Source organism: Nyctereutes procyonoides, unplaced genomic scaffold (genome assembly GCF_905146905.1).
Source record: "Nyctereutes procyonoides isolate TBG_1078 unplaced genomic scaffold, NYPRO_anot_genome, whole genome shotgun sequence".
NCBI lineage: Eukaryota > Metazoa > Chordata > Mammalia > Carnivora > Canidae > Nyctereutes > Nyctereutes procyonoides.
The window spans coordinates 33798917-33823212 of NW_026575139.1; the positions used below are offsets into that span (position 1 = coordinate 33798917).

The 24296-nt window shown below is 37.3% G+C and overlaps 1 protein-coding gene across 6 annotated transcripts in view; it reads left to right on the forward strand.

Annotated features, from left to right (window-relative positions):
* Positions 1–24296, forward strand: part of LOC129496227 (coiled-coil domain-containing protein 170-like) — a 56129-nt gene that overhangs the window by 7782 nt on the left and 24051 nt on the right. For 3 of the 6 annotated variants that reach the window (XM_055304293.1, XM_055304297.1, XM_055304298.1), the window contains exons 1-3: positions 80–240; positions 7021–7146; positions 17482–17738. In XM_055304293.1, coding sequence (XP_055160268.1) covers positions 103–240; positions 7021–7146; positions 17482–17738 — 521 coding nt within the window. In that variant the 5' untranslated portion in view covers positions 80–102. Of the gene's footprint in view, positions 1–79; positions 241–7020; positions 7147–17481; positions 17739–24296 lie in introns of those variants that run through there. The other 3 variants (XM_055304296.1, XM_055304295.1, XM_055304294.1) reach the window with 1 other exon arrangement.

Genomic DNA, 24296 nt, shown 5'->3' on the forward strand with positions numbered 1-24296 from the left:
GCATATCTCAGCATCAATTCCTGACTGCTCTATGCAGACTCTCCTTGGAAGCACCTTGGATCACCATTACTAGGTCTGTTTCATGCTTCTTTTATCTCTAGCATGTCAGGCCCTCTCCAGTTTTTAAAGCACTCAGATCCAGGAAGGCTTGCTACTGGCCAAAGTAAAGGGCTCCACAAGGCTAAGCCATCAAAAGTCGATCATCTATCAGCCCACAGATCTCAGAAAAATAGCCCAGTGGTGAGTTGTACACTGGCATTTATTTTTTATCCCATTCTCAGAAAGTAGAGGTAAAACAATTTCTACATAATTAAGAGCTAAAAGAAAGGACAGTCCAGTTCTGTTTGCCCACTTGCCTATGTTAGCACCCTCTCATGTCTTTGCTAGTGAATGATCCAAGACATGAGGTTAAATGATCTCTTATTTCTTTTGATCCCTGGCTTGACTCTAGAATAAGAAGCAAGGGCACCTGGGTGGCTCAGTTAGTTAAACAGCTGACTCTTGACTTCAGCTCAGGTCATGATCTTGGGGTCATGAGATTGAGCCTTGTGTTGGGCTCCAGGTTCAGCAGGGAATCTGCTTGAGGATTCTCTCTCTCTCCCTCTCACTCTGCCTCTACTCTCGCTTATGCATTCTCTCTCTCTCTGTCTCTCTCAAATAAATAAATAAATAATAAATCATTTAAAAAATAGAATAAGGAGCAGTGAACCATCTATATCTAATGGAATCTCAAAGTAGATTTTATTTATATTTGCCTTTTTGATGGTTCTCACATTTCACTGAGGACCAACAATCCTAAAACAATGTATAAATAGACTCTGAAGGGCCTCTAAAGTTAATTTGATCCAAACTCATCATTTTATAAATTAGGAAATAACACTAGAGAGGCCACAGTGATTTGAGAGGCAGAGCTGAGTAGTCGGAGTCCCATTACCTACTAGTGCATCAAATTATCCCCTTGGTTTACAGCCTTGTTTTATTAGGGCTAGACCCTAATGAGAATCTTTCTGAAAATTAAATGTCCTCTTGGATCAGTTGATGTTCCTTCCAGTAATATTTTTCAGACCATGATAAATATCCACCCAGGCTTTACCACGTAGCTCCTAGGGGATGAAGTCTGAGCTTGGAGTAAAGATGAGTGTTAGAGTAGTTGATTTCCTCCCTCTATTGGCTTTAAATGACAATGACAAGCCTAGTTTCTCCACTAGGAGAGGAAATGTTTTACAGTAAATCAACGGATGAGTAGATAAGGAAGTGTTACATATATTTGTGTGTATATACACATATACCCACTGTACAGATTTAAATTTGACATTTTCCCCCAATTTTGCTTCACTTTTCTCAAAGAGATAAAACTTCTGGGTGCCTGTCTGGCTTAGTTGGTAGAGACTCTTGATCTCAGAATTGTGAATTATAGCCCTATGTTGGATGTAGAGATTACTTTAAAATCTTAAGAAAGAGGTAAAACTTCACTGATAACAGTTGAAGACTGTTTTGTGACTTTTGATCTCATCCCCAATTCTTGGGATGGATAATATAAAAACTTTAACAAGTAGAATCAGACATTAACTAATAAGAATCTTTGCCATTCCTAGCACTGGTGCAGGACCTGGAGTCTCTGCTGTTGAGCATTAGGCATCTTGGTTACTAGACGGAAGAAGGGTGAATGCACACAGGTTCTGGGGTGGTGAGAGATGGAGGTGTTAAGGCAGCTGCTATTACAAGTCTCTGTGAAGTGTTCTTTGATCATCTTGGACCTCTTTTCTTTTTCCTTTTCATAGGTAACTATTCTGAACTAAGTATATAACCTTTATATTCTTATAAATTTGTGGATACTTCTGTTGCATTTAAAAATTACATAAATGATACTCTAGACAGGAGTGCTTAGGTGGCTCAGTCAGGTAAGCGTCTGCCTTCAGCTCAGGTCATGATCCGAGGGTCCTGGGATTGAGTCCTGCATTGGGCTTCCTGCTCAGCAGGAAGTCTGCTTTTTCCCTCTGTCCTTCCCTTGCTCATGATCTCTCTCTCTCTCTCTCAAATAAATATTTTTTAAAAATGATATTCTAGATGGAACTTTCTGCCATGCTATTTGCATTCAGTCTTATGTTTTTGAACGTTGTTCTTTTTGATTCACATAAATTTAGTCTGCACATTAACTGCTGCACAGAATTTCATTACAAAGTAATATATCACAATTTTTATATATAAACAAGCTGCAGTGAGTATTTTTTTTAAAGATTTTATTTATTTATTCATGAGAGACACAGAAAGAGAGGCAGAGACACAGGCAGAGGGAGAAGCAGGCTCCATGCAGAGAGCCTGATAGGACTGGATCCTGGGTCTCCAGGATCACGTCCTGGGCTCAAGGTGGCACTAAACCACTGCCTGGTTTAGTGCCACCTCTGGGCTGCCCTGCAGTGAGTATTCTTATCCAGCATGCCTCCTTGTCCATATCTTTTACTATGAAATAAAAAATTTTCAAGTTGTATTTGAAAGAGCTAACTACAAAAAATAAATTACAGGTTGACTATTTCTTATTTTTATAAATTAGAAGCCTATTTGAGTATGATAGTTATTTTTATTTTTATTATTAATGTTTTAAATCATAGTGATATTGCAAAAAATAATGGATATTTTCTGTATATACCTTTCTTAAATAATGCTGAAAACTAGATATACACAAGAGTAAAAAAGAAATATTCAGTGCTTAAAAAAATCAGTGAGGGATGCCTGGGTGGCTCAGCAGTTGAGCATCTGCCTTAGGCTCAGGGCATGATCCTGGGTCCAGAATCGAGTCCTGCATCAGGCTCCCTGCAAGGAGCCTACTTCTCCTTCTGTCTATGTCTCTGCTTCTCTCTCTATGTGCCTCTCATGAGTAAACAAAATCTTAAAAAAAAATCAATGATATTGTAATATTGCAATGAACTAAATAAGACACTTAGCACGTTTTAATCAATTTACTCTTGTTTTGGATCTCAGGTACACTATCAAGTTAGTCATGTTAGTTCATGGTACATTATCTGTCTGTGGAACATTGCTCTTGCTTTATTTTTTTTCCATCATTTCCTTTTCTGTTTCCTCTCAATCTTACATGTTTGTCTTCAAGTATATTTGCATCTTTTAAAAGTATGTATTTTTGTGTATGGGTTTATTTTTTTAAAATATGTCATACTTAGAAAATTATAAAATGTATACACAGGTTAGATAATAAAACAAGTACCTATGAGCCTGATTCCTAGTTTCATAGAACATTGTCAGCACCTTAGATACGTCCTGTGTGCCCCTTCCTAACTGAATCCCTTTGTTTCTACCTAAAATTCAAAATGGTAGATATGTATTTAATTTTTTTTAATTAAAAAAAAATTTTAAGTAGGTTCTATGCTGGGCCTGGAGCCCAATCTAGGACTTGAATCACAACTGTTAGATCAAGACCTGAGCTGAGAGCAAGAGTTAGATGCTTAACTGGCTGAACCATTCATGTGCCCCAAAATAGTAGATGTTTTGAATTTTGTGTTAATCATTCCTTGTTTCTCTTCCTAGTCTAATCACCCACATATGTATCCTTAATTAATATTATTTTTATCCATTTTGAAAATTTATTTAAATGAAGTTAGACTAGTTTTATTCTTTTGTTACTTCTTTTTCTTTTGTAAGATTGGTGTTGATATATGTGCAGTTATCAATAATTTTCATCATTGTGTAGTATTTTATTGTATGAATATACCACGAGTTATTTATCTACTAAACTCTTATTTGACATATGGGTTTTCCATTTTTCGCTTTTTCAAATAATGTTGATAATCTTTGCTTTTAACTGGAAAGTTAAGTCCATTTACATTTAATGATACTACTATTTGGATATATTTCTATCATCACATTATGCATAATCCATTGTCCCATTATTTTTGCAGTTCCTTTTCCCTCCTCTTATTGTGCCAAAAACTGATTATGTTTTTGCTTTGTTGTTTGTATTTTTTTCATTCCATTTTTCCTTCTCTTTTAGTTTAAAAGTTATTTGCTATATGAATACTGTTTTAGTGGTTATATTAACTATTTTATCATATGTAATTAACAAAGTTAAATAACATTTTCATGTTACTCCTGGGAAAGCTGAAGATTTTATAGTGCTTTAAACTATTTTTCGGGATGCCTGGGCAGCTCAGAAGTTGAGTGTCTGCCTTTGGCTCAGGGCATGATTCCAGGTCCAGGGATTGAGTCCCACATGGGGCTCCCTGCGAGGAGCCTGCTTCTCCCTCTGCCTATGTCTCTGCCTCTCTCTCTGCGTCTCTTATGAATAAATAAATCTTTAAAAACATATACTTTTCTCCTCTCAATATATATACAATTTTTTGTCTTGCTTTTATTCTATTCTTTATTTTCAACCCTATAAATCAGATTTTTAAAATTAACTCTTATTTAAATATACCTACATATTTACAATTATTTTTTGTTCACTTTTCTTGCTCATATTTCAGACTTCATAAGTTAGTTTTCTATGTGAAATCTATCCTTTAGAATTTTCTTAAATGAGGGAATATTAGTAAATTCAGTTTTTCTTTGTCTAAAATCTCTTTATTTAATCCCATTTTAAAACATAATTTTACTCAGTATAAAATTTCTAGCTGGCAGTTATAATATATCCTTCATTTGAAGAAATACTACCATTTTATGCACTATTACAAAATTTTAAAATGTTACCAGCTAAACTATTCACAGTATGAAACGGTACCAACTTTAAGATGCACCCCAGTTAGGGGCACCCAGATGACTCAGTTTGTTAAGCATCCGACTCATGATTCAGCTCAGGTCATAATCTCAGGGTTGTGAGATTGAGCCCCATGTTGGGCTTTGTGCTCAGCAGGGAGTTTGCTTGGGATTCTCTCTCTCCCTCTGCCCTTCCCCCAACTCACATTCTCTCTCTCTCTCTTTCTCAAATAAACAAGTCTTCAAAAAAAGATGCACCCCCATTGCAGAAATGTGAAAAGTTTGTCTCCAAATCAGTGAAGGATGATATATTTTTTTAGTGCATTATAGCTATCATTTTGCTTTTTCTAGCTTTTGAATTGTTGAAATGTCTCTCAGCAGTCCAACAGCTATTTTTTTTGTCATTATCTGTCCTTTCTATTATCTGCTTTTTAGATATTTCCTTGATGGTCTGCAATTTCATTTTTTAAAGACTTTTTTATTTATTCATTTGAGACAAAGATACACACACACACACACACACACACATATATATATATATATAGAGAGAGAGAGAGAGAGAGAGATCATGAACAGGGGGAGAGGCAGAGGGAGAAGCAGGCTCCCCGCTGAACCAGAAGCTTGATAGGGGGCTCAATCTCAGGGCCTGGAGATCATGACCTGAGCTGAAGACAGATGCTCAACCATCTGAACCATGCAGGTGCCCCTGCAATTTCATTTTCAGTGTGTAGGTAAGGAATTCTTTTTATTTACTCTTCTTGGGATTTGCTAGACCACTTTGATATCTTTCAACAATTCTGTAAAATTCTTAGACATTATGTCTTTAAATATTGCCTCTTCCCATTCTCTAATTTATAAACTTCTTGGACTCCAAATAGACATATGATAGACCAACTCATATTCTCTGTGTCTTTGAACTCTCTTTTATCTCTACCATTTATTTTTTCATTTATTTTTTCCTATATGCTGTCCTCTTGATAATTCCTTCATATAATTTCACTCATTCTTCACATAGGTCTAATCTGCTCTTTAATGTGTCCATTCAGTTTTTATATTAAAGTTATTATACTTTTCATTTTTAGAAAGCTTACCTGGTTGTTTTTCTCAACATGTTTATTCTTTTTTTTTTTTTTTTAATTTATTCTTGAGAGACAGAAAGAGAGAGAGGCAGAGACACAGGCAGAGGGAGAAGCAAGCTCCATGCAGGGAGACTGACGTGGGACTCGATCCTGGCTGAAGGCAGCACCAAACTGCTGTGCCACGGGGGCTGCCCCCAACATGTTTATTCTTTATGGTGTTGTGACTTACTTACATTTTCAAAATTCTCTTTTATTCTTGATTTTTTTTATTACACATTTTTTAAAATTTACTTTTATTTTATTTTACTTTTTCGAGAGGAAGAGAGTGCACAAGCAGGGCAGGTAAAGGGCAGGGAGAAGAGAGAAAGAATCTTAAGTAGGCTTCATGCTCAGCACAGAGTCCAATGGGAGGCTTGATCTTATGACCCTAAGATCATGATCTGAGCTGAAATCAAAAGTTGGATGCTTAATCAACTGAGCCACCCAGGTGCCCCAAAGTTTTTATTTTTGAGTAATCTCTACACCCAATCTGGGACTTGAACTTATAGCACCAAGATCATGATACGTTTATGCACTTTTTAGAGATTTATGTTAATACATTTTCTTGGTTTTATTTGAATCATATAAACTTTTTTGTAACAAGATTATACTAATTATAGTTACACTTTGCACACCCCTTTAACTATAGGAAGAAATACTGTATTATGGATAAATATGCTCCAACTTTTACTCTCAATATAGGTGTGGAAGAAAGATGAAATTGATGTTGATTTACTGAAATCAGATTTTAAAAAATTAACTTGTATAATATAATGCATAGGAATTGATTTGTAACCAAAAAATAAAACAAATACTGATAAATCTCTCATCCGTGGCCTTCTAATATTTCAAGTCTCTATAAAGTTTTTTATTGGATGTGAATTAAAATGTCCACAGATACCTTATATGTGTTTTCTTGATTCCTGTACTCTTAGAAATTATATTTATTTAGATGTGGTACATTTAAGATGTTATAAATTGTCAGGTAGCAATTTTTAAAAAGATGTAAAGTCTTTTAGGTGTCAGCATGTTACTCATCATTTTCCTGAAACCTATTGCATTTGTTACCATAGTACCTCAACTATTTTAAAGTTGTATTCTTCTTAAAGCTACTTATTTGAGTTTCTGTGTGTTAGAACATTGGTTTTGATCAATAGGGAACATGTTTAGCTAATTAATTTGCAATTTCTCTTTGTAGGCTTCTTTTGATCCACGTGTTGTAGTTCCCACCAAGAACCCAACGATGTACAACAAAAGGGCAGCTGACCCAGTCCATCCTGACCTTACTGGTTTGCTGGCGAAAAACAAAAATCTTCTAGCTGAGGTATATGGATTATCTGAAAATAATAAATGCCAAGAGAAATTATATCCTCTGTAAAAGTAGGGAGAGACACATTCTGATAAGGGGCTCAAGTGTTATCTTAATTCAGTTTTGCTTTCTTTTCTTTTTTTTAATTTTTATTTATTTATGATAGAGAGAGAGAGAGAGAGAGGCAGAGATATAGGCAGAGGGAGAAGCAGGCTCCATGCACCTGGAGCCCGACGTGGGATTCGATCCCAGGTCTCCAGGATCGCGCCCTGGGCCAAAGGCAGGCGCCAAACCACTGCACCACCCAGGGATCCCTGCTTTTTTTTCTCAATATTGAACTGTCTTGTCATTGAGGAGCACAAATTTAGACTCAAATTTGTCTTTTGCCAGGTAAATCCTTTTGAAGATCACATGTAGTTAAGTGCTTTTGAGTTGACTGGTAAATATCATAGTGTTAAAATAGTGCTTAGGGGGCAGCCCCGGTGGCCCAGTGGTTTAGTGCCGCCTTCCGCCCAGGGCGTGATCCTGGAGACCCAGGATAAAATCCCACATTGGGTTCCCTGCATGGAGCCTGCTCTCTCCCTCTGCCTGTGTCTCTGCCTCTCTCTCTCTGTCTGTCATGAATAAATAAATAAAATCTTAAAAAAAAATAGTGCTTCGGAACTGCCATGCTCAAAATGTATGTAAAAATAATAATCGATTATATGTTTTAAGCATTTTTTAATAGAAAGGTTGAGTTCCTATTTAAAACATAGCACCAAATATCAAATATCCATTAGTCTTATATAATACTTGATGAAACATCTGAATAACAACAGATGAAAAAGAAAGAAAGCACATTTATAGGAAATGCCTTGACTTTTCCCTTAACACCTAGTGATGGACTAGAGAGTATTTTGGTTTGGTTTTTTTTTTTTAAGCTTATTAATTTGTTTATTTATTAATTGATGTAATCTCAACACCCAATGTGGGTGGCTCAAGCTCATGACTCCAAGATCAAGAGTCACATACTACTCTTCCAACTGAGCCAGCCAGGTGCCCCTGTAGGAATTCTTTAGTTGAGCTCAAATGCCCTCAGGTCATGTGTTACAAGAGATAGTCTTATGGATAACCATGATTGAATCCCAAAGCCCACTATCACTATTAAAGGTATTATGATGTGGCTGTTTATGCCTGCATTGTCTCTATAGTTACTTGTGAGTAAAATGTTCTGAATGCTGATGTTGTGGGACACTGACTAGCCTTTTGTATAAGTAGCTATCTATGGCATGTGTATGAGTTTGCTAGGGCTGCTATAACTAAGTACCACAGACTGTGGCTTAAATAATAGAAATTTTTCTTAGAGTTCTGCAGGCTAAAAGTCCAAGACAAGGTATCAGCAGGGTTAGTTTCTTCTACTACTGCTTCTCTTTCTCCTCTTCTTTCTCCCAGATTTATTGCATATAATTGACATATAACATTATGTAAGTTTGAGGTGATTTTTTATACATATTTTTTGTTTTGATATATTTTGTAAAATAATGACCACAATAAGGTTAAATAATACTTCCATCACCTCACATGGTGTTTCTGTGTGTGTGTGTGTGTGTGTGTGTGTGTGTGTGTGTGTGTTGAGAAGGTTGGTTTCTTTTGAGGCCTCTTTTCTTGGCTTATATATGGCCATCTATACTCTGTGTCTTTACATGGTCTTCCCTCTGTAACTATGTCCAAATTTCCTCCTATTATAAGAATATCAGTCATAGGATTATGGCCCACCCTAAAGATCTCATTTTAACTTAATTACCTCTTTAAAGACCCCTTTAAAGACCCTGCCCTTGGGGTACCTGGGTGGCTCAGTCAGTCAAACAGCTGCCTCTTGATTTTAGCTCAGGTCATGATCTCAGGGTCTTGGGATTGAGCCCTGCATTAGGCTCTGTGCTCCGCAGGGAGTCTGCTTGAGGATTCTCTCTCCCTCTCCATCTGCCCCTCCCTGGGTTCATGCACACACATGTTCTCTCTCTCTCTCTCTCTTCTCTCAATAAATCTTAAAAAAAAAAAGTCCTTGTCCTAAAATATAATATTCTGAGTTACTGGGTGTTAGCACTTAAACATGTGAATTTTGAGAGGACAAAACAGCCTACAACAGTGGCCTTATTTATGGGGCCTCTTTTCTGCTATCTCATCTATCAATAGCCTGACACCAGGTTTCATTTAAATATATAGATAGATATAGAGGAGTGCCTGGCTTACTCAGTTGGTTAAGCATCTGACTCTTGATTTTGGCTCAGGTCATTATCTTAGGGTCCTGAGATGGAGCCCTGAGTCAGGCTCCACACTAGGCATGGAACCAGCTTAAGATTCTCTTTCTCTCTGTCAACCCACCCCCTCCTTCACATGTGCTTTTTCTCTCAAAATAGAAAAATATATATCTATAGATAAGTAGATAAATACATATTTCTTTCACTTTTATTTATCCTAATATTTTCCTCCTTTAGCATAGAGAGATGAATATAGAGCTTAAATTTTTTTTTAAAGATTTTATTTATTTATTCATGATAGTCACACAGAGAGAGACAGAGAGGCAGAGACACAGGCAGAGGGAGAAGCAGGCTCCATGCAGGGAGCCTGACGTGGGATTCAACCCCGGGTCTCCAGGATCGCGCCCTGGGCCAAAGGCAGGCGCCAAACCGCTGCGCCACCCAGGGATCCCTAGAGCTTAAATTTAAATGGAGTTTGTATAAGTACAATCCATTTTCTAATACTGGAGAGATTCTTAATCTTTCCTCCCCCTCCCCCCAGAAAAATTTAATACCAATACCTGAAAACTGAAGCATTAATTCTTCTTGTCCACAGTATAACTTATTACTAAATTTACTAAGTTTGAGATTTTTGATAATTCACGTTTGGATTAGATTAAGGTTTATGTCTATGCCTGATTCATAAGCCTTTTAAGCCAAATTGTCAAAAAAGATTACAACCTTTAAACCTTGTCTAAAGAAAATATTTAAGTTATTTTCAAGAATTTCAAAGTACTTTTTATTTTTATTTTTTTATACATTCTCTTTAATATTATTATTTTTTATTTTTTAAAGATTTTATTTTATTTATTCATAGACACACAGAGAGAGAGGCAGAGACACAGGCAGAGGGAGAAGCAGGCTCCACGCAGGGAGCCCAATATGGGACTCGATCCCGGGTCTCCAGGTTCAGACCCTGGGCTGAAGGCAGGTGCTAAACCACTGAGTCACCCGGGCTGCCCCAAAGTACTTTTTAAAAGCGATTCTCTACGTGTACATAAATCATTTGGTAATTATAAATATTTTAATCTATTTATCAAAGCAGATATATGAAATGCTCTACAAGGTCTCATTGGATTTGTTGTTATATGGAAAATATATTAATAAAAGAGTCTAGTGATTTCAACAGAATACTTTCAGCATGAGTCATCTTTTTCTTTTCCAGTAACTTTATTTCCTTGTGGGACATAGAAAAAGTGTTCAGTTGGTGATTGTGTTGTCTAGTTTAGGCACTATGATATTGAACTAAAGCTCTTGCATAGTGCTAGATAGGCTGCTGTCAGAATAAATAGTTAAACAACTTGTAAAAAAAATGTTACTGATATGTATAATAAGGCCTGGTATGTTAAAATAAATTTAAAGTGTTTTGCCAGTATTTCTACTTTGATTTTTTATGAAATTTTTATTTGTGAGGGCAATAGAATAGCATTGTGAGGGCATGTGTTTATGCATATAAGATATTTTTCTTCCCTTAGTGTAGTCCTGGCAAATAGTAGAAACCGGGTAGATGGGCAGCCCGGGTAGCTCAGCGGTTTAGCGCCGCCTTCGGTCCAGGTGTAATCCTGGAGTCTTGGGATTGAGTCTCACATCGGGCTCCCTGCGTGCCTGCTTCTCCCTCTGCCTGTGTGTGTGTCTCTCTCTCTCTGTGTCTCTCATGAATAAATAAGTAAATAATTTAAAGAAAGAAAGAAAGAAAGAAACCGGGTAGATGCAGTCAACAATGTAGGGAGTGAATGGAGGCAATGTCACTTTTGCTGCTAAAGAAAAATTTATCAGAACCAATTATTATTAATTTTAATTGAAATTTTTATTAAAATAATTGAAGAAGCACTTGGAGTTTTAAGAAATAATTTAGAAAGATCCTTTATAACTTTGCTGAGTTTCTCCCATTGTTCAATTTTGCAAAACTATAATATAATAACCTGAATATTGACATTGATGCACCGAAGTCTACCAATCCACCATTCTTACTCAGATTTCCCCAATGTTACTTGTACACATTTGTGTGTTTGTATAGAGTTCTGAACAGTCAAGATACTGAACAGTTTGAACACTACAAAGATCTTTCCTGTTGCCATTTTATACCCACACCCACTTCCTTCCTACCCTCAACCCCTGGTAACCACTAATCTTTCCTGCATTCTAAAATGTTGTCATTTCAAAAATGTTTTATATGCAAAAAGCTAAACATAGAGTTATCATATGACCTTTAAAAGAAGAGTGATAGTATAGTATCTGATGTTAAAACTGAGGACAGAACACATATCCTTTGCTTATATTCTTAGAACATTCTATTCATACCAATATTATTGTACTTGTTAAGGTATACTTTAATTATTTGTTTTATAATTGGTCTCCCTGAGCTGGGAAATTTTTTGAGTTCTTAATCTTCTGGCACATGCCTGGAACACAGAAGATACTGAAGTCTTGTTAGTTAAATAAAGAATGGCTCAGGGGGATCTCTGGGTGGCTCAGCGATTTAGCCCCAGGGCCTGATCCTGGAGACCTTGGATCGAGTCCCACATAGGGCTCACTGCACGGAGCCTGCTTCTCCCTCTGCCTGTGTCTTTGCCTCTCTCTCTGTGTGTCTCTCATGCATAAAAAAAATCTTAAAAAAAAAAAAAAAGTATTTATTAAAAAAAAAAAAAAAAAGAATGGCTCAGAGAGGTGCTAGATGGGAAGTAGAAACACCAAATAGGAGGTTTGTAGCAAACAGTGCATGAGGTGGACAATGTGTCCCTAAAACAAGATAAAGGCAGCAAGCAGCAGGATGGGAAGAGAGGGATACATATGGGAAACATACTAGAGGTAAAATGAGCAGACCTAGTAACTTGAGGGGAGGATTTAAGAAGGAGTTAATTTAAAAAATGACTCTTATCTAATTAACATGTTTTTACAAAAATATAAATGAATTTTGAAATTTTCATTTTTAAACATTTGATTTTATTATTAAAAGGTATTTTCTATATGGATCTTTCATAGAATACTTAACCCATTATTTTAAATAAATAAATTTATAGTTAAATAAATAGGTCTTAAAAGAGACTGATCTGCAATACACAGACGTAGGGATGAGGCAAATCACATATTTTGGGCTTGATATTTTTTTTTAAGATCTTACTTATTTGAGAGAGAGAGCAGGAGCAGGGGAGAGGGGTAGAGGGAGAGGGAGAAACAGATTCTCTGCTGAGCAGGGAGCCCTATTCAGGATTTGATCCTAGGACTCTGGGATCATGATCTGAGCCAAAGACAGGCACTTAACCGACTGAGCCACTTAGATGCCAGCAAATCACATATTTTGAAAACAAGTAGAAACTGACAAATGAACACCTGGGGGAAAGAGTGGACATGCTCAAAAAATACCATAGGGGTGGGCAGCCTTGGTGGCGCAGCGGCTTAGCAGGGCCTGCAGCCCAGGGCGTGATCCTGGAGACCCAGGATCACGTCGGGCTCCCTGCATGGGGCCTGCTTCTCCCTCTGCCTGTGTTTCTGCCTCTCTCTCTCTCTCTGTCTCTCATGAATAAATAGATAAAATCTTAAAAACAAAAAACAAAAACCATAGGGGCCTGTGGCTGGTTCAGTCAGTAGAATATACAGCTCTTCACTTCAGGGTCCTGAGTTCAAGGCCTACATTGGGCATGGAGCTTAGTTTTAAAAAATGCTATAAAAGAATAGCTCCTTTGTAATAGCTAACATGGGAGCAAAAAGTTTTACTTGTGTGAAAAGTAAGAAGGGGGAAAAATCTGACTCTAGTGTTTGTTTAGCACAAGTTAGAAAGATTTAAACCAATTTAATTATCAGTGATAGTGAGTTCTCTTAACTAATCACTCCCTTTTTCTAGGGAGAATTTGTTAAATTTATTATTTCACTAATGGTTGCATTTTATTCTAAGAAATTTTAGTTTAATGATGCTGTAATTTTTTTTAGGAATTCCTGTCCTCACTACTTCAGACTGCAAAACTGATTCCTATTCAGAATTTTGCCAGAATGTCCCAAAAGCCCAACTTCATATTATAAACCATACTCCTCTATGGTAGGAAGGCTGTCGTATCCTTTGAGAATTGCTTAAAGGTTAAGACCATAGAGCAGCTTTTAATAATGCATATTTGGGGGGAATGGAGCAATATTTTATTTATTTTACTTTTTAAAAGATTTCTATTTATTTACTCATGAGAGACACACAGAGAGAGAGGCAGAGACACAAGCAGAGGGAGAAGCAGGCTCCCCACAGGGAGCCTGACCTGGGACTCAATCCAGGGTCTCCAGGATAAGGCCCTGGACTGAAGGTGGTGCTAAACCACTGAGCCACTGGGGCTGCCCCTGGAGCAGTATTTTAAAAAGAAAATTGGTCTGTACTGAAAATGGAATTAAAAAGTAGTCTAAATGATGAAGTCAGTGCGATCCTGGAGATGGGGATGGCCCATCAAGTTTTCATTCAATTCCAGACTTTTCTTTACCCTGGGAAACTTTACCTCGCCTCCAAAATGTAAGCTGCATTTTAAAAACCCACACACTCATTTACATCTATTGTGGTCATTTAAAGAAAAAACCCCTGCAATATAGGATTTGTTACATCCAGTTTAGCACAGTTTCTTAATGTCAGCACAAGGAATACCTCCATGCAAGAAAAAAAGAACCACCAAAAGAAAACTGGAGAGAAGTAATCAGGGAAGGAGAGAAAAATAAATTTCATGAATGTCAAGGATCAGTCATGGATTCACTGCAGAAAGCAGAAACCACCCTAAGTATTTCAAGCTGAAAATGATTTAATGCAGAGAATTATGTATACAAAGTGATTGGAAGGTCTGGGTATGGGATTTGGGGCCAGAACTTGATGAATGAGTTTAAGGACACACCACCATGGATGAGATCCTGAGGTCAGGAAGTTGCTGCTACTTCGTCTGAGCCTTTTATTTAATTTAAATAAATAAATTAATTAATTAATTTAATTCATTTGAGAAAGAGAGAGATAAGGACAGAGGATGAGCAGAGGGTGGGGCCAGAGGAGACACGAACTCCCCACTGAGTGGGGAGCCTGATGCAGGGGGATCCCAGGACCCTGAAATCACAACCCCAGCCAAAGTCAGACACCTTAATCAACTGAGCCATCCAGGCATCACCCGCTGAGTGTTTATTGCACAGACACAGCTGCCTCAACCTCCATAAAGCTGGTAGTTAAGTAATAGTATGTTTTTCTCTGGCCCCTTCCTTGACCTTGCTTATCAGCAGAATTAGCAGTGGGAAAATGGCCTTCTCTCTATTCTAAATTTCATGGGAATGCATCTCTTTAGTGCAGCTCAATGTACATATAGCATGGCTCTCAAAGTGTAGTTCCACAGATCAACAACATTAACATCACCTGGGAACTTGGTATAAATACAAATTCTCAGGCCTCATGCCACACTAAAAACTCTGGATTTGGGTTATCCATCTGCTTTTTTTCCCAATCTGCTTTTTAATGACCCAGCAGATGATTCTAATGCACTGCTGAAGTTTGAGAACCATTAGCTTAGAGAATCCCAGACCCCACAAGGACTCTGGAAAAGTTTTATTTCTAGTTCTGCAGAGTAAGACATCATAGTGGTGGGAATGGATACCAAGTGCCAATGACCATATCCAGCAAAAGAGCATGGCCTGGCCGGTGGTGTCAAATGTTTCAGTGACATGTGGAATATGATGACAACTGAAAAGAAATTCTTGAATCTGATAAGAGACCTTTGGTGACTTTCAAGAGAAGAGTTTCTATGATGGAGAATAGGGATGAGAAATTAAATGATATAAAAATAGAATTATAGTGGATAAAGAATGAGCACAGAGCATTCTTACCATCAGTATGGCTGGGCAATGAGGAAGAGAAATGGGCTTTAGCCTGAGCTCAAAACTTTTTTTTTTCATGAGAGAAATTTATTTTATTCATGAGAGACACAGAAAGAGAGAGGCAGAGACACAGGCAGAGGGACAAGCAGGCTCCATGCAGGGAGCCCAACATGGGACTTGATCCTAGGTCTCCAGGATCATACCCTGGACCGAAGGTGGCACTAAACCACTGAGCCACCCAGGCTGCTCGAGCTTAAATCTTTCACTTCATCTTCATGACCTTGTCTGTGTCCATATCCACCTTGTCTCCATTTCTGATAGCTGAGTCGCTTCTGCAGCTAATTAGGGAAGCTTTTTGCATGACATAATTTCAAGTTCCAAGGGAGAACAAACTCCAGTTTAGTGTATACCTGCAATTTAGTTGTATGTTTTCAATTTATTATATTTTTGTATGTGACAGACACTATGTTAGGTCCTTGGTATATGTTATTTTTATTCCTTACAACTGCAATGTGAGGTGGGTAAAAAAACTTAACTGACTTCTCTATGGCCACAGTTTCTTGTTCCTCCAAATTTTGTGGTCTTTCTATTCTCCCATACTTCTTTTCTCTGGAAACTCCATGACCTCACTGAGGTGTGTTTTTAGTCTTGATGTAATAAAAGATACATATAAAGGTATATTTTGAGAACATGTAAGTTTCATTTTATTGTCTTAATTGCACAGAATTTTTAAGAATTAGAACACATTTTATACACATATTGGACTAAAATATTAGTTTGAAATGCTTGGTCTTCCCATGCCCTGTGCTATTAGGAATTATAGCATTTCTCATTAATGAAACTTTTTCAATAACTAATATTCCTGACCTTTTTCTGGTTATAAAGCTAATGATTTTTATAATGTCAAATCAAATTTGCCCCCTCTCCCCCTCTTTTACAAGTTCATCAGGATCATACACAACCTATTAGAAATTTGAACAAATTGGCTTAAATTAAAAGTTAATTGACCCCTGAATGTTAGCAGTACCTCAATTTTCTTTATCTAGTGAACTTTCTTTGCTTATCAGATAGAAGATTAGAGATTTTAAAAATGCTTCCAAAAGCTAAATAAATCAGCCACCTAAGAGCAACCATGCCCCCTGCCTTTCCAATCCTTCTTCGGTCTTTTTCTTTTTTTTTTTTTTTTTAAAGTAGGCTCCACACCCAGCATGGAGCCCCACAAAGGGCTTGAAATCACAACATTGAGATCAAGACCTGAGCCAAGATCCAGAGTCAGACGCTTAACCAACTGAGCCACCCTGGTGCCCCTGGTCTTTCTCAGTTAGCAGGTTATGGCTCTCTTCTGTTGCTTCTCCTCTCACAGACCATCACTCTTCTCTTCATAAATTTATGATCTTTTCTTTCCTTTATTTGCTTTAAAAATATAGTGAATTTAAGTGTCTTTCTTTTTCCTCAGACTCCTATTCACCCATTTCAAACACAAACAAAGCCAGGAAACAATGGTATAAACATAGGCCATTTAGGAGAGAGGCTTCTGAACACAGTTCCCTTCACAACCAGTAGAAAGCAACATATCTATGGCCAAAGCATTAAGTATTTCTTTTCTGCTAGGGATTATTGAATTCATTATTGGTATAATTTACTCTTAAAACATTTTAAACAACTTTAATATTGATGAGAATAAATTCACTTATTCCAAATGTGATGTGTCATTTTTATACGATTTTTTAAAAATTCCACTGCTTCAGTTTTTATTTTCTTAATAAGTTTAAGTAGTCTCTACAATCAAAATGGGGCTCAAACTCATGACCCTGAGATCAAGAGCTGCAAGCTCTCCCAACTGAGCCCCTTGATACGATTTTTTACATGCATATAACATTGGAATATATTGTTAGGAGATTTGAGAGTCTTCATTTTATCGTATAATAACGTATAACTTAGGGCGCCTGGGTGGCTTAGTCAATATGGTGGCCGACTCTTGATTCCAGCTCAGGTCATAATCTTGGGGTCCTGGGATGGAGCCCCATGTCGGGCTCTGCATTCAGTGGGGAATGTGCTTGAGGATTCTCTCTCTCTCTCTCTCTCTCTCTCTCCCTCCCTCTGCCCCAAACCCCACTCATTCTCCACTCTCTCTCTAAAATAAATGAATACATCTTTTAAAAAAAAATGTATAATTTAAATACCCATAATGAATTGAAGTCATGAATTTTCTAAAACCAAAATTATGATTTTAAGTAACATGTCCCTTTCTTCTTAGCTAAGAAATCTTCAAAACAAGCTCTTCAGAAAAGAAACTTCATTGCAAGAGATGAAGAGTGAGCTAGAAAGTTACAAAGAAAATAATGTGCAACAATCTTTTGAGATAATGTCCCTGAAAGATAGTATCAAGGACCTAGAAGAACTTATTGCTTCTCTAACCAGAATTAAATCTTTGAAAAACACCAATATTCAGAATCTTGAAAGAGGCAACTGGGATCTGACTGAAAGAATTATAGAGCTAGAGAACCGTCTAAGGTAGGAATGGTTTTCTAGTTTGTTTTCAAACATGTCATTTGACATAAGCTTACAAATAGTATATACACTCCATATACCTGGGCAGCCCAGGTGGCTCAGCAGTTAGCGCCACCTTCAGCCCAGGGCATGATCCTGGAGACCTGGGATCGAGTCCCACATCAGGCTCCCTACAATGGAGCCTGCTTCTCCCTCTGCCTGTGTCTCTTCCCCTCTCTCAATCTCTCTGTGTGTGTCTCTCATGAGTAAATAAATAAAATCTTAAAAAAAAAACCCAACAACTCCATATTCCTGATTGAGCACAGAATTTAAACTTAGTAGGATTTCATGTAATACCTAACTCAAAATTATTATGCTTAAAAAGACCTTTTTATTGAGAGATAATTCATGTACCATTAAAATTCACCCTTCTAAAACAATTTGCCTCTTTAAAATATATAATTCAGTAGTTTTTAGAATATTCACAAGGTTGTACGATCATTCCCAATCATTGCCATTCAATTCCAGAACATTTCATCACCCTCCAAAGATACCCTAGGTCCATTTGCAATTACTCCCCATACCACTCTCTCTGGTCACTGACAACCACTAATCTACATTCTTTCTCTATGGACTTATCTTTTCTGGATATTTCACATGAATGTAATCATACAAGATATGGTTTCTGTGTCTCACTTATTTCAGTTAGTACTGAAATTATTTTTAAGATTAATCCATGTTGGAGCATGAATCAGTATACATACTTCACTCCTTTTTTGTGGCTAAATAAAATTCTATTGTATGAATATACCACAGTTTGCTTATCCATTCTTTTTCTTTTTAATTTTTATTTATTTATGATAGTCACATAGAGAGAAAGAGAGAGGCAGAGACATAGGCAGATGGAGAAGCAGGCTCCATGCACCGGGAGCCCGACGTGGGATTCGATCCTGGGTCTCCAGGATCGCGCCCTGGGCCAAAGGCAGGCACTAAACCACTGCGCCACCCAGGGATCCCCGTATCCATTCTTCAGTTCATGGACATTAGGTTGTTTCTCCTTTTTGGAGGAGCCTTATGAATTCTGCTATGATCATTCTTGTATGAGTAGAATTGCTTGGTCATAAAGTAACTACTGTATGTTTACTTTTGAGGACATTCCAGACTATTTTCCAAGGCAGCTGCATCATTTTATGTTCCCACTTGCAAGGTCTAAGGATTCCAATTACTCCACATCCTAACACTTGTTATTATTCATCTTTTTTATGATAGCTATTATAGTAGATATGAAATCACATCTCATTGTGATTTTAATTTGTATTTCCATAAGACTAAAGATGTTGAACATCTTTTTGTGTGCTTTTTGGTCATTTGTATATTCTTTTTGTACAAATATCTGTTCAAATCCTTTGTCCAATTTTAAATTGGGTTGTCTTTTTATTTTTGAGTTATGTTTTCTATGTGTTCTGTATCCTAAAGCCATATCAGATAAATGTATTATCTCTCATCTGTGGGTTGTCTTTTCACTTTCTTTTTTTAAAACTTTTTAAAAAGTAATCTCTACACCCAATGTGGGGCTCAAACTCATGATCCCAAGATCAAGAATTGCATGCCTCTTGGAATGAGCCAGACAAGTGCCCTGTCTTTTTACTCTTAAGAGCATCTTTTGAAGCACAAAGTATTTTAATTCTGATGGAAGTTTTATTTTTTGTCACTTGAGTCTTTGGTGTCATATCTAAGATACCATTGCCTAATCCAGTGTCACAAAGATTTACACATGCATTTTCTTTTAAGATTCATAGTTTTAGGGACATCTGGGTGGCTCAGCAGTTAAGCATCTGCCTTCGTGTCAGGGCATGATCCCTGGGTCCAGGATTGAGTCCCACATTGGGCTCCTTGCATGGAGCCTGCTTCTCCCTCTTTCTCTATCTCTGCCTCTCTCTGTGTGTGTCTGTCATGAATTAATAAATAAAATCTGTAAAAAAGAAAAAAGATTCATAGTTTTAGTGCTCAAATTTATGTCTCTGGTACATCATGACTAATTTTTTTTAACACATTTTATTTATTCATTCATGAAAGACGTAGAGAAAGAGGCAGAGACACAGGAAGAGGGAGAAGCAGGCTCCCTGTGGGGAGCCTGATGTGGGACTCCATCCCAGGACCCTGGGATCACACCCTGAGCTGAAGGCAGATGCTCAACCACTGAGCCACCCAGGTGTCCCACTTGATTAATTTTTGTATATGATGCAAGCTAAGAGTCCATATTCATTCTTTTTTTTATGTGAAGATCCACTAGTTGTTCCAGCATTACCTGTTGAAAAGACCCTTCTTTCTTCTATTGAGTTGTCTTGGCAATCTTGCAAAAAAAAAAAAAAAAAAAAGGAATTGATCATAAATGCATAGGTTTATTCTGTACTCTGAATTCTGTTTGTCTATATGTCTATCATTACACCAGTACCACACTGTCTTGATTAATGTAGCTTTGTGGTAAGTTTTGAAGTTTGAGTCCTCCAAGTTTATCTTCTTTTTCAAGATTATTTTGGCTATTCTGGGTCTCTTGCTTTTCCTTATAAATATTAAGATCACCTTGTCAATTTCTGTAAAAAGACAACTGAGATTTTGAATAGGGATTATGTTGAATTTATAGATCAATTTGGGGAGTAATGTCATCTTTTTTTAAAAAAAGTATTTATTTGGGAATCCCTGGGTGGCTCAGCAATTTGGTGCCTGCCTTCGGCCCACGGCATGATCCTGGAGTCCTGGGATTGAGTCCCACATCGGGCTCCCTGCATGAGCCTGCTTCTCCCTCTGCCTGTGTCTCTGTCTCTTTCTCTCTGTGTCTCTCATGAATAAATAAATCAAATCTTTAAAAAAAAAATTTGAGGGGGGGCATGGGGCAAGGGGAGAGGGAGAGAGGGAATCTCAAGCAGACTCCTCACTGAGTGCAGAGCCCAGTTTGGGGCTCAATCTCATGACCCTGAGATCGTGACATGAGCTGAAATCAAGAGTTGGACACTCAGCCAACTGAGCCGTCCAGGTGCCCTGGGGAGTAATATTAAGTCTTCCAATCCATGAACATAGACATCTTTCCACTTAACTAGGCCTTTAATTTCCTTCAACAATATTTTATAGTTTTCAGTATATATGTCTTATATATTTTTGGTTAAATTTATTTCTTTTTCTTTTTTTTTAATTTTTATTTATTTATGATAGTCACAGAGAGAGAGAGAGAGAGAGGCAGAGACACAGGCAGAGGGAGAAGCAGGCTCCATGCACCGGAAGCCCGATGTGGGATTCGATCCCGGGTCTCCAGGATCGCGCCCTGGGCCAAAGGCAGGCGCCAAACCGCTGCGCCACCCAGGGATCCCCGGTTAAATTTATTTCTAAGTATTTTTTTATGCATTGGAAATGGAATTTTTTCCTTAGTTTCATTTTCAGGTTCTTCATTTTTAAGGAATAGAAATATAATAGATTTTTAAAAATTTATTTATTCATAGAGACACACACACACACAGAGGCAGAGACACAGACAGAGGGAGAAGCAGGCTCCACGCAGGGAGCCCGATGTGGGACTCGATCCAGGGTCTCCAGGATCACGCCCCAGGGTGCAGGCAGCGCCAAACCGCTGCACCACCAGGGCTGCCCAATAGATTTTTTTTAACAAGTCTTGCGTCTTACAACTTTGCTAGTGTTTCTTATTAGTTCAAAAAATTGATTTTCTTGTTTGTTTTATTTTGTGGATTCCTTAGGATTTTCTCTATCTAAGACCGGGTCATCTCAAAGAGATTTACTTCTTTCTTTCTAATCTGAATGCTTTTAATTTATTTTTCTTGCCTAATTGCCTTGGCTAAAACATCCAGCACAATGTTGAATGGACGCAGTGAGAAACAAACCCTTGTTTTGTTCTTGATTTTAGGTGGAAAGCTTTCAGTTTTCACCATTAAGTATGATGTTAGCTATGGGTTTTTTAAAAATATTTTATTTATCTACTATGAGAGACACACAGAGAGAGAGAGAGAGGCAGAGACACAAGCAGAGGGAGAAGCAGGCTCCATGCAGGGAGCCTGACGCGGGACTGGATCCCGGGTCTCCAGGATCATGCTCTGGACTGAAGGCAGCGCTAAACCGCTGAGCCACCTGGGCTGCCCTCTATGCGATTTTTTTTTAATAGATGCCCTTTACCAGGTTGAGGAAATTTTTTTCTGTTTCTAGTTAAGTGCTTTTATCATGAAAATCCATTGGGTTTTACTTTTTAAAAAATGATTTTTCTGCATCCATTGGGATAACCATGTGTTTTTTTTATATATATACATTATTCTTAGACTTGTGGTTACTTAGTTGGTATGCAAAGAAAGGAGATATTTAATCATATGTACTTGGTGGGTAGCAGGAGAAATAAAGTCATTAATTTTCCCTCTTAGAGCATTAACAACATATTTAAGGATATCATACAATATGGAAAGCTGTTGTATTCACTTATGAATCCTGGTGTAGCTGTTTCCATGTTGGTTATTATGTAATGGCTTAACTGATAGGTTGAAGTTTTTTCTGGGTCTTGCATTTCCTAAATACTTTTATTTTTTTTAGAGATCTTATTTGTTTATTTGAGAGAGTGAACGAGTGAGAGAAAAAGAGAAAGAGCGCACAAGCAAGGTGAAGGGCAGAGGGAGAAGCATATTCCCTGCTAAGGAGGAAGCCTGTTGGTGAGGCTCAAACCCAGGATTCAGGGATCATGACCTGAGAGCTGAAGGCAGACACTTAACCAACTGAACCACCCAGGTCCCCCCCAAAATCACTTTTAAAAAGAAAATATAGTGTCAGCTGGCTGGCTCAATTAGAAGAGCATGCAACTCTCAATCTCAGGATCATGAGTTGGAGACCCACACTAGGTGTAGAATTACTTAAAATGAAAAAATAAAAACTTCAAAGAAAAAGGAAATCCCTTAAGGAAATGAAAGGATATCTGAGCTTGAAACTAAGGAAATAAGTCTTTACTCAGATTAAGAAATTAGTTAAAATCAAAGGCCAGCAAGAAAAACTTTTTTCTAGTTTTGCAGTGTCTCAAAAAGATTGACAGAGTTCAAATGAAGAACTGATTAAAAGCAATTCATCACCCAAATAAATATTTTCTTAGTGATAAGCCATGACCTGAAATTGGTCTATAGTTTGACCCCTAAGAGCTGAGCAAGCATTGTAAACTCTTCAACAGAATTTTGAATAAGGCTGCCAAATGATTAACTATGGACTTTTTGCTTTTGCTTTGTCAAGTATAATTAACATATGCTGTTATATTAGTTTCAGTTGTACAATATAATGCTTCAACAGTTCTATACATTACTCAGTGCTCATCATAATAAATGTCCTCTTAGTTCTATTCTCTATATTTGAGTCTGTTTTTTTATTTGTCTCTTTTTTCCTTTGTTCATTTATTTTTTCTTAAATTCTACACAAGTGAAATCAGACAGTATTTCTCTTTCTCTGTATGATTTCTTTTTTTTTTTAAGATTTTATTTATTTATTCATGAGACACACAGAGAGAAAGAGGCAGAGACACAGGCAGAGGGAGAAGGAGGCTCCATGCAGGAAGCCTGACACGGGACTCAATCCCGGGTTTCCAGGATCATGCCCTGGGCCAAAGGCAGGTGCCAAACAGCTGGCCGCCCAGGGATCCCCTGATTTCTTTTACTTAGCATTATACCCTCTCAATCCTCCATGTTGTCACAAATGGAAAGATTTCATTCTTTTTATGGCTGAGTAATATTCCATTACCTATCTATATCTGTATCTATATCTATATCTATTATATCTTCTTTATCCAATCTATTGATGGACACTTTGGTTGCTTCCGTATCTTTGCAATTGCAAATAATGCTGCAATAAACATAGGCATGCATTTACCTTTTTAAATTAGTGTTTTCATTTTCTTTGGGTAAATTTACCCAGTAAATTACTGGGTCATGTGATAATTCTATTTTTAATTTTTTGAGGAACTTCCACACTGTATTCCACAGTGGCTGCACCAGTTTGCATTCCCACCAATGGTGCACAAGGATTCCTTTTTTCTTTACATCCTTGCCAACGCTTGTTATTTCTTGCCATTTTGATTTTAGCAATTCTGATAGGTGTGAGGTGATATCTCGTTGTTTTTATTTGCACTCCTTTGATGATTAGAGCATCTTTTCATATGTCTGTTGGCCATCTATATGTCTCCTTTGGAAGAATATCCAGGACCTCTGCCTATTTTTAACAGGACTATTTGGAAGGAGTTATTGTTGAGTTGTGTTAAGTTCTTTTGGATATTAACCCCTTATCAGGTCTATTATTTGCAAATATCTTCTCCCATTCAGTAGGCTTTTTGTTTTGTTGATGGTTTCCTTCACTGTGCAAAAGCTTTTTACTTTGGTGGAGTCTCAATAATTTAATTTTTCTTTTGTTTTCCTTGTCTGAGAAGACACATCTAGAAAAATGTTCTATGGCCAATGTCAAAGATATTACTGCCTATGTTTTCTTCTAGGAATTTTATTTCAGGCCTCAGTTTTAGGTTTTTTAATCCATTTTGAGTTTAATTTTATGTATGGGATAAGA